Raw genomic sequence first — 19,574 nt, forward strand, 5'->3', positions numbered from 1 at the left:
ATTGTGTTGGTGTTAGCTGCTCAGGGCACTGTGCCACTGCCATCCAGTGCCACAGTGCAAGTGCTCCCTATGGTAAAATTTATTATGTGAATTGACTTCCACGTTTGGCATATTTGGTTTACTGTCAGTCCCTAGTAGAGTGCACCAGGGGTGCCAAGGGCTTGTATATCCAAATGCTGCTAGTGGGCTTGCAGCACTGATTGTGCCACCCACCGAAGCAGCGGGGTAAAATGTGTCTAGGATCTGCCACTGCAGAACCTGCGCGCGGTCTGGTACCGTCGCGCTGACTGAGCAAGTGTCCCCACTTGCCAGTCCCTAAACCTTCCCTTAACTACATGTTAGTCACCCCTCTGGTAGGCCCAAGCGCAGGGTGCATTGTAGGCATAAGGTAGGACAGGCCCTGATGTGTGTGGCATGTCTTAATAGTGAATTACAACCATTTTCGTTTTTCACTATTGAAGGCTACCTGCTCTCCATAGGCCAGTATGGGCTGCTGGGATCGCTACACGCTGTGACCCCAGTGGACTCAGAGAGCATGGTAGAAAGTCATGTTTAGTATGCCTAAACTCGGGGTAATAAAATACATCTTTTAGTAAAGGTTATTTTAATATCCTAGGTTTGCAAATGCTACTTTCAGAAAGTTAGCCTTTGCGTGCCTGACCATCTCAGTCCGCCTCTGCTGTGGGTGTGTGTCCTGCCTAGCAACAGTACAGGAGCAGGGCTGGGGGATTCCAGGAGACAGGTTGGCTGCCAGGTGGTGGGTAGAGAGATCGCACCAGGATGGGTGGGAGGAGTACACCCTGACTCTTGAATAGACCTGTGCTCTGCCACCACAAAGCCGGCTCCGGCCCCTGTGGAGCGGCTGATGTCTCTGCCCTGCTGCTGAAAGGAAAGAGCAGAGTCACCAAAACAAAGTACTCCAGAACTGGACTGAGCCAGGCCCAGGCCCCCTGGCGCTAAGGAACAAAAGAATCATTGTATAAAAGTAGGAGCCTGGCTCCTAAGAAATCAGATCCAGATTGAACCACGAAGGAACTCTGCCCGACTAGAAGGACCTGGAAGAAGCTGAAGGAGGAGTAACTGTCCCTGACCTGAGGGATTGGCCTGCAGTAGGTGCCTTGCTGAGGAAGGAGAGGAAAAAGACTGAAAGAGACTTTTGCACTTTGTTCTTCAACTATCTCCAAGGGCTTGGAAGAAGAGCTTGCCCCCTGAGCTGAACCCCTGGACCAGTGGGACCAGTGGGTTCACCGTGTCTCCGCTCGTCTGAGAACTCGAGCCGTGTGCTTTCTCCCGCCGGAGTGCTCTGCGCACCTTGCCACCCCTCCTAGGGCCGTGACACCCAGAAGCCTGGCCGCTTCCCCTCGCCGAGAGCCCCGCTCTGCCTGAGTCGCTCTGGACCCATCGAGTCTGGCCGCCCCGCTTCCCTGTCACCTGCCTGCCACTGGAGCGTGCCTGGTGCCCTCTCGCCGGATTTCTAATTGGGAAGTGAAATCAAGCCTCGGACGGCCGCCCGTACGTCGTAACGTATCCGCCCGCCCCGCTTCACCTCCCAGCCTGAGTCTGACCGTGCCGCCCTCCGCAGTGACCTCCCGCACAGTCCGTGTCGGAGGCCCTGGGCCGCACCTGTCTAACGAGAGCCGCCCGCTGAATTCTTGATCCGGAGACCCGCGAGGTGCAGAACCTGCATCTCCCCCGAAGACTCGTCCAAGCACATCGCACGTTCCCAGGTACAGTGAACTCTCTATCGGACTCGGGGTCCGCAACGTTCTGATTTCCCAATATCACTGTACCCCGGGTGCACTGCGCATCGTCGTGACTGGACCGACTCAACCGAGCCCTGTGAAGCGCTTGTGATCGAATAAGTTACCAAAGACAAGAACAGTGCCTAATTATCATCTCGTGGCTTCCATTTCGCAACCGTTATTTATGGTCTTGTACATGCCTGCGTAACAAAGAATCTTTTATATAAAGCATCCGTATTTTTGATACAACTTACGCCTGGTGTCCGTTTGTGGGGGATCGTTGTGATTTACTGTGTGTTATTATAAATGCTTAACCGACAGCGCCCTGAAGTTTAGCCCTGACTGCTCGCGCCACACTACCTATAGGGTGAGCAGGGGTTGTTCTGAAGGGGTAATTCTCTCGCCCTGAATGGAAGAAGGGACCGCTGCTTGTCACAAGTACTTACCTGTGCCAACCAGAGGTTCCCCATTCTAACAGGTGGTATCAACAATTATGGCACGTGCTAGGCATGGAAAAGATCTCTCTTACCCTGGCTGGGAAAGGCTCTTCCTTCAGCGAACTATGGCAGCCGTTCCTCTCACTGCTTGCACAAGAATTCCAGGAGCTGTCCTACCCGAGATACTTACAACTTCTACGTCTAACGGAGCCAGAGCCCTCTGCATAGGCTGACTAGCCTTTAGGACCGATAACCCGCTTGGCACAGCGCTATATTGCTGGAATGGACCGTTGGAGGGTGGGGGGTGGCTCTCTCTATGTTTTCCTTTCTTCTTCTTCCGTTTCTCTGGGTGGCGGTGGGACTGTAATTGTTCATTGTTGCTTTTTGTAAAACTTATGCACTGATCAGTATTCATGGTGGGCCAGTGTGGCCCACTATAAGTGAGCTTTCTTCTTGCAGTGTCCAATAAAAGAATTAAACCATAAAGTATTGGTGTTTGAATCCTGCCTGTAAGAGTTTACTTTGAGGTCCCAGGGCAGTCAGTGGTTACTGGGCTCCAACTGAATCTGAATTCCTGGGAGCACATTGTTGTTGTACCTGCCCTGATTGTCCAAGAATGTCACTTTAGAACTTCACTTCCTCAAGGTTTATGAGGTCAAGCCATCCAATGTTTACTCAAGGAGATGCTGTGAGGTTAAATACTCAGTACACAGTATAACAGGCAATGAACATCCAGTTGGTTCATTACTTCTGAACCAAAATGACTTTAGCAGATAGCATTATGAAATACAATACATAAAATTAAGGTATTGTAAGAAAGTGGATTATTATTTGTGGTGGGTAGTTGACAACCTCAAAGAATAAAAACACTAACTTGTCAGGGAAAAGAATAATAACACTAGCTTGTCAGGGTGAACCCCAAAAGTCCCTTAATTTTCCTGAGTTTAACACATAGTAGATATAGTATAGAGCATACAGGCATAACTTAGGGCAATGTGCAAAGTATTTATGAAGTACCGAAACAGACATGAAGTCAAAATACCGAACAATAAAAATCCCAATTAGAAAAATAGAGTCAATTTTAATAAAAAAGAATGACACCAAAACAACAAAAACGGGAATCGGAGCTATGTTTTTTTTAAACAGTTAAGTAAATATAGCGCTAAAAAGCACTATGTCTATGAAAGCAGTAGGCTCGATTTCAGGCAGACTGTGACAGAGCACAGGGCAGATACACCTAGTGGGTTTGTCCCCGTCAAAGTTGTTACTTTCTGACTTAGTGTTTTTTATGGAGCTTTAAATCCTCTGGCAGGGCTGTATCATAATTCAACACCTTCGCCACTATATCCTGCTCACGATCTGGATATCTTGGAAGTTCATAAGTGCTCCAAGCCAGAACTTTTCAGGGTTTCTGTTGCAGCCCCTCTGCGTCGCTTGAGGCTCCCATCAGAGACAGCACTAAGAGGTCGGGCTTACTCCAGCAGAGATCACCGGCAGGGTTCAGTCCAGATCCAGTTGGTACTGGTCACTTCAGGAATAAAGCCTCTTGCAATTTGCTGTGTCCCTGTAAGCACACAGGAGGACACAAACTGACTCTTGAGGTCCACTTATTTGTTATGGGTACAAGAGGGACTTAAGTCCTTAAGAGCTCTTCTCAGGTTACAGCAAGCAGGGTTCAGTCCTCTTCTGAACTTCTGTAGGTCCATTAAGTGTTCAGGTGGGTTCCTTGGGGAGTCACATTTATGATTCGCACTAGCCCATGGGTGAGGGTGACTCCTGACTCTTCCCTAAACAATGGGGTAAAGGTTCCCAGGGGTAACCCTACCCACTTTTCAGCAGTTCATATTTTCCTTACTATAAATAATCCAAAAGTGCACCTTACTCCTAAAATGGGGGAACCTTGCCTCTCTTGTGTCCACCCAGAGATGTGGCCATGGAAAGGAGCGGTACCCTTCCCCGGGTCCATTCCACACTGGTTCTGAGGATAGCTTCCTTCCTAATGATTTCGGAGCCAGAATGGCTAGTGTGGGCCTGGGGGACAAAGGTATGCCCTTCTTCAGGTCTCACTTTACATTAAACTACAAATTGGCAGTCCTCCCTTGTGTTCCTTTCAAGTTAATGAAGTTCCAGGAGCCTACCCAGCTGTTCTTCCTGAACTGACAGGGACCAAACGCCCCACATCTAGTCCATCCAGTCACCAGGCTTCATCCACTGTCCTGCTCTGCCAGCAGGCATCACACCTCATTAATTCCAAGCACGGATGGGCGGCTGTTGGCATGTTCATCTAAACTAATGTCCAGGAGTTTCAGGCAGGTAAAAGTTTACTTTCTAAAAGTTACTTTTGCTAAATATTTATTAAAAATGTAACTTCACCAATAATTTGTTTTTTTTAAATGTAAGAAATAGTCTTTGAATTACTATTTTAGCCATTTCCTGTCAAAAGTTAAAGATGAACGTTTATAAGCTGCACTTTGACATTTTCTAGAATCCAGCCCTGCCAGTTAATATTGCTTTTGGGGGCTAGTCACTGAAGGAACATGCCACCTTTAATTTCGCACACGATCTACTTTTAAATACCAATCACCGTACCATGTCCGTGATCAGGTGTACTTAGGGGTGAGTTATTATTATTTAAAAGCAGGATTTCCAGGCAATGAAAAAGGGTTATTTTGACAGGTTTGACAGCAAGTTGTTAAACTGCTGCAGTCAGACTACACGTGGTAGGCCTGAAGCCATGATTTACAGGCCAACTCTGTGGATGGCATAGAAGATGCTGCAGTCCACATGTGGCATTTAACTTCCAGTCCTTGGGAATATTTTTTACCCTACATACTAAGGGCTTGTAGGAAAGTTATATATGTCAATCAGAGATAAGCCAGTTCAACACAGTGGTTGCTGGCATGTACCCAGGGTGGTGAGGCAGGGGGCACAAAAAAATACTTACCTTCATGGCTTGCTGCCTGACACCCTCCTCGCTCGGGTCTTCTCTCCTCGAGGCAGGCTCCAAGGCGGGACCCAGCCAACTCACCTTACCAATCCTGTCACTGCTCTCATGCTGTTAACCAGCATTAGAGAAGCACCAGGATTGGGGGGAGCGGCCTCACTCAGCGAACTCAAGAGCACTGGAGGCCTGCGCTTTATCTAACCCAGCTGTCCAAGACAACTGTGTTAGAGGTTTAAAATGTGCATGTCTGGCTGGCCGCCACAAGACGGCGGGCCAAAGATACATGCGCATTTTAAAATTTAGCGCACAGCCACTCGGCAGCAATGGCCCAACCCGTCTTGATACTCAGTTCGGGATAGGTTGCTTAAAAATATAATGATAATAAATAAACTATTACCATTTTATTTTTTATCTCTGGGGCATGTGGGGCGACGCTCAAATGGAGGTGCCGGCCCTGGTTCAAGCATGTTAAAAGGAGGTGCACAGGCAATTTACTCCTATTTAGCATGGGGTAAATTGCACAGCGTTTTAAGTCCAGCAAAACAGATAGGGCAAAAATTGGGGGGAAAATCATACCAAAGATGGTCATCTCCAACAGATATATAGTGAAAACCAGAAGTCTCTAGTACCATCCCAGCCAGAAATCTAATACCAAATATTATATGTCTCCTAAGCGCTAAGGGGTATAAGTATATCTTTTTTTATGCTTTTGTTTTAATTCATAAATGTAAAAACCCTAACAGAGTACACACAGGCAGTTGTTAAGAGACAAACAACACGTAGGAGAGTTACCAATATGTTATTCCATCAATGTTTCACGCAGGTCCGCTTGGCCAAGGCCAAAAATATGGTAGGGGCTTTTCAAAGGGATACATTGATCGACAGTTCGCATTCTAATTTCGCAATGTATCACGTTACAGTGAGAGGCTGTATTTCCATTGGGCAATGTGGGCTAACTATCATCAGAACATACCATGTAGTAACCAGGGGCTAGATGTGAAAAGCTTTTTTGTGGTATCAAAGGATCCGATTCGCAGAATTGAGCTGTTTGCGACTGTAAAAAGGCCTTTTCTTATGTACAAAACTAAATTGTGATTCAATAACACATTACCAAATCGTAATTTAGGATTGCTACCAAATACTGATTTGGTATTTGGAAGGGCCATTTTTAGTGCGTCTCTTCCAAATGCCAAATTTTGCGACTAAATTCCACTCACAAAACATTAATCTTTTACCACCTCCTCAAAGGAGGAGGCAATCCGTTCGCAAACAGGAAGGTATTCCCAAGGGACCCCTTTCCCTTTGTGAATATTGACAAAACCTTTTTTTAAGAGTAGGGAGTGGTCCAGTGGACCACTGCCTGTGTGTCCGAGTATTTGTCCCTCTTAAATTTTGGAAGCTTTAGGGATGTTAAATACGTCCGGTGAAAATAACTGAACTGGACTAACCCGTATCTAGCATTGCCGGAAACAGTTTAAGTTGTTCCCAAACCGAGTTACAATCCCAGTATGCAATATGGTCAACACAGTATACAAATACTGCGGGAAGAGAACCATGCACCCATGCAAACATTGAAATTGCAAAGGTGAAAGACCATCTTTAAGAAAGATGTTCTGTCCTTCAGTTAGAAAGTAAGCTTATTCCAGAATTCAAATCACTTTTTTTAATCCTTGAACAACTCTACCCATTTCAAGGTTGTATTGCGCAAATATATTCTGGGAGACCCTTATCCCCAAGTACCAGAAATTATCAGTATCACATCATAATCCAGTGTCTAAGTAATCCGTTCCACCCACCGATGCAAGGTTCGCCAAAGGAAACAAACTAAACTTCCCAAGTTAGTGCACAGCCCAATTCCTCCCCATAGATTTCCAGCTCTGTTAGGAGGAGGGGTACAGAGGTGATTTGATCTCTTAGATAAAGCGACGTATCGTCTGTGTATATGGAGACAACAAGTGTGGTATTGCCCTATGTGACACCCCAAGGAGAGGGCCAGAATCTCAATCGAAATGCAAGTGGTTCTGCTTCCAACACCCACAACAATGTCAAGCTGTCCGAGATCACTTTTCTGGAATTTAATCGTACTGTAAATAGCGTTACACACTTGCAATACAAATGACTAAATCCCAAATGGTCCAGAACCAACCAAACATACTCCTCCAACCCTATTGAATCAAAGGGTACACAGTTCTCTTCTGTGTTTTGAAGACCATGCATAATATGTGCAACATATCATATGGCTATATAATATAATCCAACCTGGGATAAGCCCACAAGGTTCCGATCACTTAACTTTTAACAGTCGCAAAGCCAATATTTTGCTTAAGACCTTTACATTGGCATTGATTATTGAGAGCGGATAGAAAGATCCAAAGTCTGCTGGACCTCTGTCCAATTTCTAAATCAGACTAACAATCTCCTCACTCATTTTAGGGTTTCAACCTAAAAAAACATTAAACTACACATTTTAACTTTTTTTTTCAACTTATACTGCTGATCAATGAAAACGTTTCACAACTACTAACAAATATAGTGGGTTTTACAATAATGATCACGTCCGTCAGACAAGATTACATTACTGGCAAACCCACACAGAATTACCAGTAGCAACCCCTGTGAATCAGACAGGGTTGCCATAAGTAATTTCTTGTATATGAAAAACGAAATCACGACCATAACAAGTCTCCTCTGGAAGCAAGGAAATACCATCAGCAAAATGGCTCCTCAAGCTACACTGAATCATCATTCTACTATCAGCTTTAAATGTATTTTGGAAATGCATCCTTCCTCTTTCAAATCAGAAATGCTTTTTCTGGTAAAATCCCCTTAAAAACCCCCAACAAATGCTTGTCATAAAAAAAACTAAAAAAAACGTGGTTGGTTGTTTTACCCCAGTTTTGATTTTCAGCACATGCACATTTGGTCGGCAAACATCGACTTTGCAAAATCCATCAATTATTCACTTGTACAATTACCTCGCAGGGACATATTGTGCCATTCAATACCATCACATGCCCACCATTATGCTAGAACCACCACTGAGGGAAGTGTAGTATGTGAGTAGGTATATTCTGATTATCTGTGTTGTGCCTTTAAGTTTTTGATGTTATTAGAATGTATTTGGTCATTGGCTCAGTATTCTAGATTGCAGAACATATTATTTCATTTGCTATTATGCTGGCTCTGTGAGCAGTCGTGGGTCTGCTGTATGGAAATAAACTACTTACTTCAACCAACAAGGAATCCTTCCTTTATTATTGAAAGAACCTTACTACAGGAAGGCAGGACATGATAATAACAAAGATGTCAACAATATCTCAAGAATAGCCATCAGTATACCAGGGGAATGGGGGCAACACTGTGTCTGGATGTTGTATGCTGTTCTGTAAAGAAGGGAGATGTTGTAGTATGCTGCTCAGCCTGGATGACTGTGTGTGAGAATGTTGGCGTGTGGAATCTTGGAGTGCTTGAGTCAGTTGGTGATGGGCTGAGCAGCATAGAGGCTGCTCCTGGTGGGGATCATCCTTTGTACAACTTACTACTTAAATAAACCCGCATGAAAACTACCTCGGCTGGATTACTCATCTTATTATTACATTTGGCGACGAGGATGGGATTATTTTGGCGACGATTTGGAAGAACCGGTCTGTGCTACCTTCCTCACAAAGCTTAAATTACTTCAAGGAAAAGCAACGCTTTGAAATTTTAACCTGCGTTTTAAAAGAAACCTGGCACCCCTGAGCCCCACCAGTGACCTGCCATCGGTCGCCCACATTTGAAGTGTGCCAGTTCCACTGGCTGGTCCTGCTGCCTCCCAGTTCCTGCCTGCAGTCCTGCTGTCTACCATTTTCTGCGACATCGGTTGCACACAACTGAAGTGTGCCAGTTCCTGCCTACAGATCCTGCTGCCTCCCTGACCTGCTGTCTGCCAGTCTCTGCTGTATTCTTCTGACCGGGATGTTGAAGTGCCACTGTCCTGTGCTGCTTTACTTAAGGACCTCCATAACAGAAAAGACGCGTTTTCTGCCGGATCTGCTTTGCTGCCTGCCTTCAGTCTTTGAATTCCTTTGAGCCAGCGTGACCTACCACTACTCTACAGTTACATACCCGCCATTCCGCCCCGCTGTTCCTCTTTGTCTTGTTTGCATTTCAAAGTTACGGGGACATCGGCCCATGCGATCAATCAGTACTTTTATTTTCATTTGAAGTGCTGATGCCGGTATTTGGGACGATAGCTGTAAGTACTTTATTTATTTTCCTAATTGCGTATTTTCCTTTGCGTGTGTGCCTTCCTGTGGCAGTTGAACCGCCACCACACATATTTGAAATACGCCTCGAGCACACGCAGAGCTCGCGCAGCCTCACTTTCTTCCTGCTGCATAGCGTCTCCTCCCTTTGCTTCATTGTGACATATGCGGCTTGCTTATTGTTTCTCGGCCTGTTTGGTGCACAGTGATGCCGGGAGCCATCCGGCACTGTGTCACCAGTGAGTGCCACCATCTTGAGTTTGGCGTGTTTCTTCAGGTCATCAGTATTCACCAACATACCTCGCGCTGTGCCAACCACGATGCCATTGCTTTTTCAATAAAGTTTTGGTGAATAAGCCTCCTGTGCGATCCCCCAATTGCACCTTCTTCAGCTTCAGTATTTTTCTCGCTCTTGTGCATTTGTTTCAAGACATCGGATCGCCGTAGTGGATCATCGAATTTCATTGCAGGTACAGTTTCCCTTTGTTTTTGTAAAACCTGCTGCCCCTCCTACATTGATCTTTGAGTCAAGCCTGCTCTTCTGGGAATTTTTAAGCATCGTGAAGATCTGCTGTTTCCTCAAGAAGTCAAGTATTGCTTTGAGTGCGCAAGTACTGGATTTTTATTTTTCTATTGTGAAATCCAGTACATTAACGTTGTCTGCCGCCTCACAAGGAGTCAACTCTCCGTCAACCTGCAATTTACATTAAATGTAATTCTACTCCATTGTTTTCTTGTTTCATTATTACAAATTTCTATATAAGGGCTGACGTTCTGGCAGTTTATACTTACCTGAGTACATGCCTTGCTCCTACATACAGTTGCTCTGCACATTGTATTTCAGTGCTACGGTGGTTGTGTGCTGTGTTTTTCATTATTCTTTATCAGAAATAATTATCGTTTATGATTTTATGCAAAACTTTTATAATTATTTCTCTGCTTTGGGCTGCTGTATGTTGTGCCGTGTGGCGTGTCCCCACACCTATTTCTACAGTTCCTGTGTTTTTACATGATTACGCGTGGTATTTTACAATACACCTATTTCAGCTGTTCCTACAAAATGCATTATACCATGTGGTATCTGCCGCCACACCAAGTTCTGCGGTTCCTATGAAATGCATTCTACCGTGTGGTATCTGCCACTACACCAAGTTCTGCGGCTCCTACGAAATCCATTCCATCGTGTGGTATCGTCCGCCACACCAAATTTTACTGTTTCATGTGGTGCGTCCCCACATCTGCTGTACCTGTTGCGCATGTTGCATTCTCTCATGTGGTGCGTTCCCACATCTGTAGCTCCTGCATGTTTCTTTGTTTCGTGTGGTTCCTGCTTTTACGTTGCATAGTTTCATGTGGTGTTTCCTTTCCACGTCTGCTTTCAAATCGCATAGTGTCAAAACAGGACATATTGCATTGTACCGTGTGGTATTTTCCACCACACCTAGTTCTACGGTTTTTACATATTACATTGTACCATGCGGTATTTTCCAACACACGTAGTTGTACTGTTCCTACATATTGCATTTTACCATGTGGTATTTTCCGGCATTTCCAATGTTGTTTTTCCTACACTTTGCATTCTTTGTGTGGTGCTTAACCACACCCTGCACCCCAACCTGTCCTGGGGGAAGTTCTATGGTGTAGCTTACCTCTCCATTTACACCTCTTTCCTACTTCTGTGAGCTCAACACCTTTTTATTTGCTGCGTTCTGGGGACCTTTTTCCAATTTTATTGCTTGTGTTATCGACAACCATCATTTCGCTGTTTCTTTCTGTGGCTGTCTTTCATCCATTTACTGTTCTCTTTTACTACATTGGATGACTGTGTGTGAGAATGTTGGCGTGTGGAATCTTGGAGTGCTCGAGTCAGTTGGTGACGGGCTGAGCAGCATAGAGGCTGCTCCTGGTGGGGCTCATCCTTTGCACAACTTACTACTTAAATAAACCTGCATGAAAACTACCTCGGCTGGACTACTCATCTTATTATTACACTAGAGGACCATGTTTAAGAAATAGATGGCCACAATATATTGATGATGGCCAATCATTATGCCAGGGGTGAGCACTATTATGAAAGTTTTGCCCATAATTGGGCAAGGATGCCCACAATATGCTAAGGATGTCCACAATAATTCCAGCATTAGACACCATAATGCCAAAAAAGCATACAGTGATTCAAGGATAGACATAATTGTATTAGGAATGGCCACCTTTAAGCAATGGGGTCACATGAGCCACAATTTGGCCAGGGATGATCAGAGTGTGTTTACATTCAAATATGTGAAGTTCTCCCAGTAACTGCCAGGAGTATGGCCGGTCAAATAAGATTAAACATCAAAGTAATACCTGAGGGACAGGATCGATTAAAAGTTCTGCATAAATCACCCAGAACAGGGTTCAGAGCAGAAGCATCAACTATGCAGAGATGGGGAGTGCGAGGGAGTGTGAGTGCGAGGGAGTGTGAGTACGAGGGAGTGTGAGTACGAGGGAGTGCGAGGGAGTGTGAGTGAGAGAGAGTGTGAGTGAGAGAGAGTGTGAGTGCGAGAGAGTGTGAGTGGGAGAGAGTGTGCGTGCGAGAGAGTGTGAGTGCGAGAGAGTGTGAGTGCGAGAGAGTGTGAGTGCGAGAGAGTGTGAGTGCGAGAGAGTGTGAGTGCGAGAGAATGTGAGTGCGAGAGAATGGGAGTGTGCGAGTGCGTGTGTGTCTCCCACTTGTAGACTGTATTCCTCCCTGTCGCCAATCTCTGGCATCTGAGACCAGCATTCACCACTCCCAGGCATTTACAGTATAATATCTGCCACAATAGTGACTTTTCCTACCATATTGTTTGCAGCCACTTGAATAGTGGTTATCTTGCATAAGAGCGATACTTGTACACATACTCTGATGGACAGATTAAAAATTATTTTTCTATAAATTACCTAATGGGAAAGGAAAGCGGAATGGTCTTTCAATTGACAAAACCCGTGAACGGTACCATTTATTTTCCCCTTAGTAGGGCACCAGAGTATCACGGTTTGGTTGAAGTCATATCACCTTTGCTTTTTAACATATTCCTTAGGGAGATCTAAAAAAGAAGCATTTTTTACTTCACCAATAGGTATTTTAAATTTTCACATTTGATCACATCACACTCTGCTATCCCCACCCACACCTCATGTCTCACATAGGGTAAAAGATTGAAGAGCTCCTCCATGAGTGGGCGTTGTAGCCCACACACTGAACTGTTGGTAAAGGGGTGTGAGGAGGGATCGTATTATGAAGCATGCCACCATATGGTGGGTGAGGGTTGTCGTCCTTAAAATAAAATATTTTTTTCTGGATTAGGAGACTGGTTTGGGGAATGTACCGGAGTACTAATTGGTTTCCCCTCAGACTGGATGCATTGATGCTGTTTTTCTATGAGTTATTGGGAGCAATGCATTGAGGTCGTTAAACACTGCTCAAGACCCTTTTTTGTGTGTGCATCAAATGCTTTTGATTTACCTAAGGTCCAATCCCAGCTGCGAACAAGACCAGAACGGACACAACAGACTTAGCCCAGACAGCGCACTTCACGAAAACTGCCTTGAGATGGAAACAGCAGATCCTTCTCTTGCCATTCCAGTCCCCTTTCCGTCATTCTATATCGAGAAGCCCTTGTTCAGATCAGGCGGTCTCATCAGAAGGTGTTATGGGATTCCATCACTCCTGCTGCACCATTCAGGAAATAAGGTTAGTGAATTCAGGAGACCGGACAGCTGGTCTTTTTTTTAGAAAAAACCCAGATTCTGACTTACTGAACACTCAGAGGAGCAAGGCACTCAGATATCTGAAGTGTCAAAGACAAAGCAGCTGAGCAGGGCTATTTATGTTGACACTGCAGCTCACTGTGAGCCACCAACATGCACCATGCTTCCACTAATTCTGCCGAAGCCAGTGACTCAGAAAACTAGAGGTTGAACTCCAGAAGGCATGCAGCACGCACTACACCGTTTGGGAATTCAAATTCCCAACTTGGCTTTTCCAGAGAGAAGTTTCAGTAATTTAGGGAGGCCCAATGGACAACGGTAGGATACATTTTTGACCAAGGGCAGATAACTCAGCTTGAGCAGAAGAAGGGCTTTTATTTGGGGGGAGAAATGAAAGATTCCACGATATGCAGGGGTGAAACTAGATACTGTAGCCAAGGATACAAGAGTAGACGATCAGGGATCTGACACCTTTTGAAAATCTAATGGAGGGGTGCTGGAGGATAGACACCTAATATCTACAATCTACAAACTAGAAATGGCTTCAGAAATGCAAGAGAGCTGAGCATTCCAGGACGCATGAGTGAACGAATTGAGGGAGCACCTTGATGGAGCTCAGTGGGGAGACGTGTTGTGAAATGTGCCCAAGAGGACAACATCAGCATATAGGGTTGAAACTAGCTTAAAGATATGATATAGGTTACACCACATGTCTAAACGATCACATGCGGGAGAGGGTTAACAGAGAGGTCTGTTTCATGAATTACTGGTCTGGGTGTTAACTGATCTTGAGAAGGCTACAAAGAATAAAGTCTCCGAAACCCTCTTCCAATCTTATAGGGATGATGCCAGATATCAAATGGGGTAATTGGAGGGACAGCAGAAAGTGTTCAGCTTATGTTTCTAAAGGTGAAACAAGTAATATTGGGCAAGTCGGATGTAGCTGTGATGCCCACCATACCGGTTTGGCATCACAGTATTATATGCTGTGGATGGAGACCATATTGTTTGCTTAAGGCTGCAATCTCGTTTTCTTAATATCTGGTGGCCCAGTGCATTTACAAGGGTCTAACATGTCAATAAAAGATTACAAGCCCTTCTTATCCTGCCAGAAGAGAATCTTTGAGACATTGGAACCTGTTAAGATCAGGAATTGAGATCTATGTGATATATGGATCTATAAATCTGTGACAGAAACAAAATGCAAGATAAAATATGCCAAAAGGCTGTAGTTTGCTACCTGAAAATAGAAAATGAGGCACAGTAGTGGTGGTTAGGACAAAGATGAAAGTGGCAGCATACTTTGTATTGATTAACATAACTTCTTTTCTTACCCTTTCATGTTCAATGTTTTTAGAAGTCAGCTGCCGTGAAAAAAGTTCTTTGGTGGAGTCCAGTTTGACACAAAGTTCCCTCACAGAGGTCAGATCTGATAATATTGAAGCCTTTTGACTTTGCTCGCTTTTGAGCTCCTCCTCCAATTTTGACATGGTTTTGGCCATTGCTGAGATCTGCGATTCATATGCTTGATGAGCATTAATATGCTATAAAAAAGAAAAAGCACAATCAAAACTTCAGAGATGTGTACACTTAATTTGCAGGTCAAAAGACATACAAAACATGAAGAAATCACCAATATCACATGTTGCAGTGTGTAAAGTCTGGTCTCGCTCCTCTAATGTACCATCTTAGAGACCCCTGAGGCACAATCAATCCAATCAATGTGGAACCTGCCACCTACACTGGGGCACTTCAAATGCGGACAATGGAAGGCATGCCGAACAACGATCCAAACTAAAGAATTTACAAATAAACATCATGTAATCACCTGAAAGTCTTTCACGAACTGCAATTCGACAAATGTTATCTACTGCACCTTGTGTCCTTGTGATCTTTTATATGTAGGTCAAACGCAACAGAAAGTGAAGGCCCGAATCCTGCAGCTCACAGTCCAGACTAACTCCGTTGGTTAATTCTTATGAAAGTCCCCCTTGGCCCTAGGGGAGGGAATATTGGGGCTATCCTGGATGTAAGGGAATGCAAATGGATGTCCCTCCTGGAAACCATCCATAATGGTTTGAATGAATCTGAAATCCGCCATGCCCAACTAGCATGCCTGACATGAGAATGACTACACTGATCACTGAGATTGGCACACGATGGTTAAATGTAAACATGTCCTGAACATTATGCCAGCTATGCCCACCTAGCGTGCCCTGTACGAGAATGGCTACACGTACTGAGATAGGCATATTATGGCCATTGTAACCATGTCCTGCACATCATGTTCATTGATAACGCTGTTGAACACCTGCCCTGCTGTAATTTATACTAAGGATGAATACAGTTAAACCAGGATGTACATTGTCTGTTTTTACTTTATTTCCCCTAACGCAGGCAGAACAAGCATGTCACGATTATCAACCAATGTATTGCAATATGTTTCTGTCAGAACCGATATATGTCCACTATCTGTTCTTATAAATATTTATTTCCCTTATGCAGGCACAGTATGCATGTCATTACAGTCAACCAATGTTATACAATGTGTTTTCATATATGTTGTAACAAGTGTATTCTCACTTTGACTTCACCATGTTTACGAGTCCTGTGCAGGCTCTCTCTATAGGTGCAAATATTTCCGAACACCTCAGCCCTGTTAAATTTAATTATAGCCCAACATCCCTACAATCTTCTCTCGTTTTGAAGACTTTATCCAACTCGGCAGCCGAGTCTGTCTTCCCTTACTCCTCTTCACATGAGTTAGCGCCTGCAGTTTGACACGTACGCACATGTCATTAACCGGTCCAAACCTGCGTATATAATCAGCAGGAATCAGTACTCCGGTCCCACATACATGGACCGAGACATTCTTTCAAGCAGCAGTAAGCTTTGTCACTGTAACCCGTTAACCCTCAACAGGCACACCACTATTTTGAGCCTTTGTTCAGGTTCTGTCAGCGGTTAGCTTTTTCTTTGTAACCCGTTAACCCCTAGCAGGTGCATAACTACTTTGAGCCTTGGTTCTTTAACACATAGCAAGTTCTTGCTTAAGTGAACAGCTGAACCCAGCCCTCGTGTTCCTCTTTTACATAACCAGTGACAGGTTTATTATGCCCTTGAGACTCATTGTTGCCGTATTCGCATATCCAACAGCGTCCCCCAGTGTGCGCGTATTTCTTTTGAGCTCTTGCTTTTAACACACGGCAAGCGGTTATAATCTTGCATCCACGATCGGTATGACCCAACCCAAGGCATTTTTCTTAATACAGCGGCAGGCACCAGCACACACGCTGAGATCCTGGATATGCGCTGCTTAATTTATATTATTTTACCATCTTTAAGCCTATGTTTGGAATCTGTCTATTCTACCGGAACTTCATTACTCTTGCTCTGCCCTTTTCAGAGACTACTAAAAAACTGAGCTACTTTGCCCGATGTGTTGAAATTAAATTGGAAGAATTTCAAGGCCCAGCTGATTTTTCATGCTTGGCCACATTTCATTCACTCAGGGATGGATACCCTCTCTTGTAAGTAGATTGTCAGGCCCAACTATTTCAACTGGACGGAGTGGGCCTTTGATCCTTTATTGAACCTGCTTATTAGTATTGCAGGTCTTTGTTTCTCGCTCGACCAACCGGAGCCCACGCGCCCACACTCTCCCTTCCAGGCCCATCGAGGGCCGTTTCATGGTAAATTACTAGGCTTAGGCCCTTGATGCATTCCATTTCCCATATGGAGATTCGCGTTTCTCAATGGATTTTTATGCTCTTTTCCCAGGTAACCACCCTTTCCTCCCCCCATCACTGTCCTGAGGAAGACCCTGGCGTAAGGGACACAATAACCTACTATCCTCTAGGGGTTGAAACGTCAACATCTGATACACTAGCCAGTCTTAACAACAGCGATGAATCACTGTGTTTCTGTTATTGACCATGGCTATCTGAATTTTGGAGATTGTGTAAATAACTTGGCGTAAAAATTAGCCCTCTTATTGTGTAAATACTAGAATCGCACTTTCTTTTCATTCACTTCCTCATTCTCACCTCAATCACAATACCCCCACCTTCTCTTTCCTCCCCGGGGCACTGTTTTAATATTGTGCTTAAAAATGTTATGAACCATCGTCAGTCCAGTGTGATTAAACAACACTGTACACAAACTTAATACGTCTTTCTCATCTTTTGTAAATATTGTTTTATGTATATTCAATTGTTCACCGGGACCATTATTCCAATGTACTGTTTGATACCAAGGTCGCAGTGACTTTATTTGGGTTTACCCTTCTAGGTAACTAACTGCCATGCTATGAGCCTCAAAAGATGAGCCACTTGGCTACAGTGTGGGGTCAAATTGGGGTGAATCACGAGCAGCAGGAGCTTTTGTTAGAGGAGTGTCCAAGAAACAGCAACATGTGGATACATGCCCCAGTCTGTGACCATGCCTGACACCAGAAACTTGAGGGGGCTGGGAGGGGCACATCTTGGCCAAAAGGTAATTTCTCTGCAGTCAACATGTTTCCAGAAATGATTTATGTGCGCACTGCCAAGGCCTGGAATCGCAAGAAGTGAGCGTTTATGTTCACTTAAAGTCCTAGTGGTGAGGCTGTGAACTGGTATGAGGGGACGCTATATCTCTTTTAGTTCAGGTGTCAGGAAGCGTCCAAGGTGACTCTGTTATAAATCTTAGAGGCGTCCATGGTGCAAAAAGCACATTTATTATGTGCAGTGCAATGCGTCGCTTTTGTTTTCTGGAGTGAAGTGTTGGAGTTGGTCTTTTTTTCACACACCTGCAGTTTTTGCAAGGCAAGGGAATGCGTGGAACAATTATGTGTTTTTTTTTGGCTGAGATCAAACAAGCTTTGATTCCAGGTGCAACTAGAACCCTGCCGTTTTTGTGACTTTTTTTCTGTGAAGAGGTTGACTAAAGGACCATAGGCAGGGCTCCCTTCTAAAGGGTCAGTGGCTGCTTATTTTCCTTCACAAGGCAGCCACCATTAAATGGCCTCCTTGATGGATGATCAGTATTCGGTCTGTCATCAGGAATGAGGTAGCAGAGGTTAAATGCAGCACAGTGTCGAGCTATGCTACATTTGAACAACTGATGAGGTGAAACAACACTACACCGCAGTGACCCAGGAATCATAAGCTGTGTGGTCCCAAAAGTAAGCCTAACCGTAGAAGTGACTTCAGTTTCACATTACAACTGCCCCGCGTCCCCCTGTGTTGGTCGCAGTGCTGCAGAGAGCCAGGAACGAGCACTGCAACCGTGCTAGGGACGTTGGTTCAGCAAACCCTCAGTGAATAATTGTTATCTTTCTCATTCTGAGGGGAGCATTTTCCAGGCACAGATTTGCAGAACAAATGTGCAACCACAGTACAGGAAATACAATAGAAATATGCAGCCTAGAATGTCTGTGCCGACCAAGTTTAAATCCAGTATGCTAGCTTTAAATCTGAATATCTTTCATAAGTCAAGAAGCAGGAATGCTGCCCCGCTGATCTACAACAGTGCACTCCAAAAACATGACAATATAGAGGTATTTGTCTTTTACGTTTCCTTAACTGGGTAACTGTTCTTACAGGTTTCTGGCCTAAATCTTTATATTAAAGGAACTGACTCTACTTACAAAAACAAGTTAGGGTAAATCCACTTGATTTGGACAACGTCCAACTAACCTAACATCATTAACCGTTGAAAATACTCTACCAGTTAACTACTTTTACCAAGAAAGACAAAGGAGAAAATGATGAGAGAAAAGATAAACATGGTCCATGAAAACAATAATCGCACAAAAAAATGAAGAGAGAAAAGATAAACATGGTCCATGAAAACAATAATCGCACAATAGCTACTTTATATATATATATATATATATATATATATATATATATATATATATATATGTAGGCTCCCAAAGTTGCACCGGCAGCCAGGTCACTCGCAGGCGGGTGCTATAGCGTGGCGGTGCCCCACGTAAAATTGCAGCTCCCAAAACTCCAGTTTTTCTCAAACAGAGTTAAGCACTCACTGGAGGGGTTCCATATCGATTTTTCTTTATTTCGGCAGAAACATCAAATAGCAAGACAGACGCGTTTCGAGTGAATCTTCATCAGTGTCTCATCAGCAAGACCGCGCGCCAACATTAAATACACACTACGTCATGTATTGCGCGACAGCGTGGACAGATTCAAAAAACAACAACAGAAACAGAAGATGGCAATTGTCCCACGCTATACCATTGCTCGTGGGGCGGCCATCTTGGAGTGATATATTCACAGAAAGGATGTCCATAAGATGTATGTCTCTTATCCCTCAAGGAACCATTACAAATGCAATAATCATATTAAAGATAGTTCATTAAGTGTTGCTACTGATATACAATTAGATGAATTGTGATCAGCGGTTCATCATGTAAAAAATATAACATTGATGTGTCTGATTTTCATGTGAAGTCGGATTTGGTTGGAATACT

General features: G+C 44.2%; 1 protein-coding gene across 2 annotated transcripts in view; it reads right to left on the minus strand.

The window, feature by feature from the left end:
- Positions 1 to 19,574, minus strand: part of CEP135 (centrosomal protein 135) — a 479,333-nt gene that overhangs the window by 163,170 nt on the left and 296,589 nt on the right. For both annotated transcript variants that reach the window (XM_085642056.1, XM_085642055.1), the window contains exon 22: positions 14,434 to 14,643. In XM_085642056.1, the coding sequence (XP_085498182.1) occupies positions 14,434 to 14,643 (210 nt within the window). The remainder of the gene's footprint in view (positions 1 to 14,433; positions 14,644 to 19,574) is intronic.

This window comes from Triturus cristatus, chromosome 2_2 (genome assembly GCF_964204655.1).
Source record: "Triturus cristatus chromosome 2_2, aTriCri1.1, whole genome shotgun sequence".
Classification (NCBI taxonomy): Eukaryota; Metazoa; Chordata; class Amphibia; order Caudata; family Salamandridae; genus Triturus; species Triturus cristatus.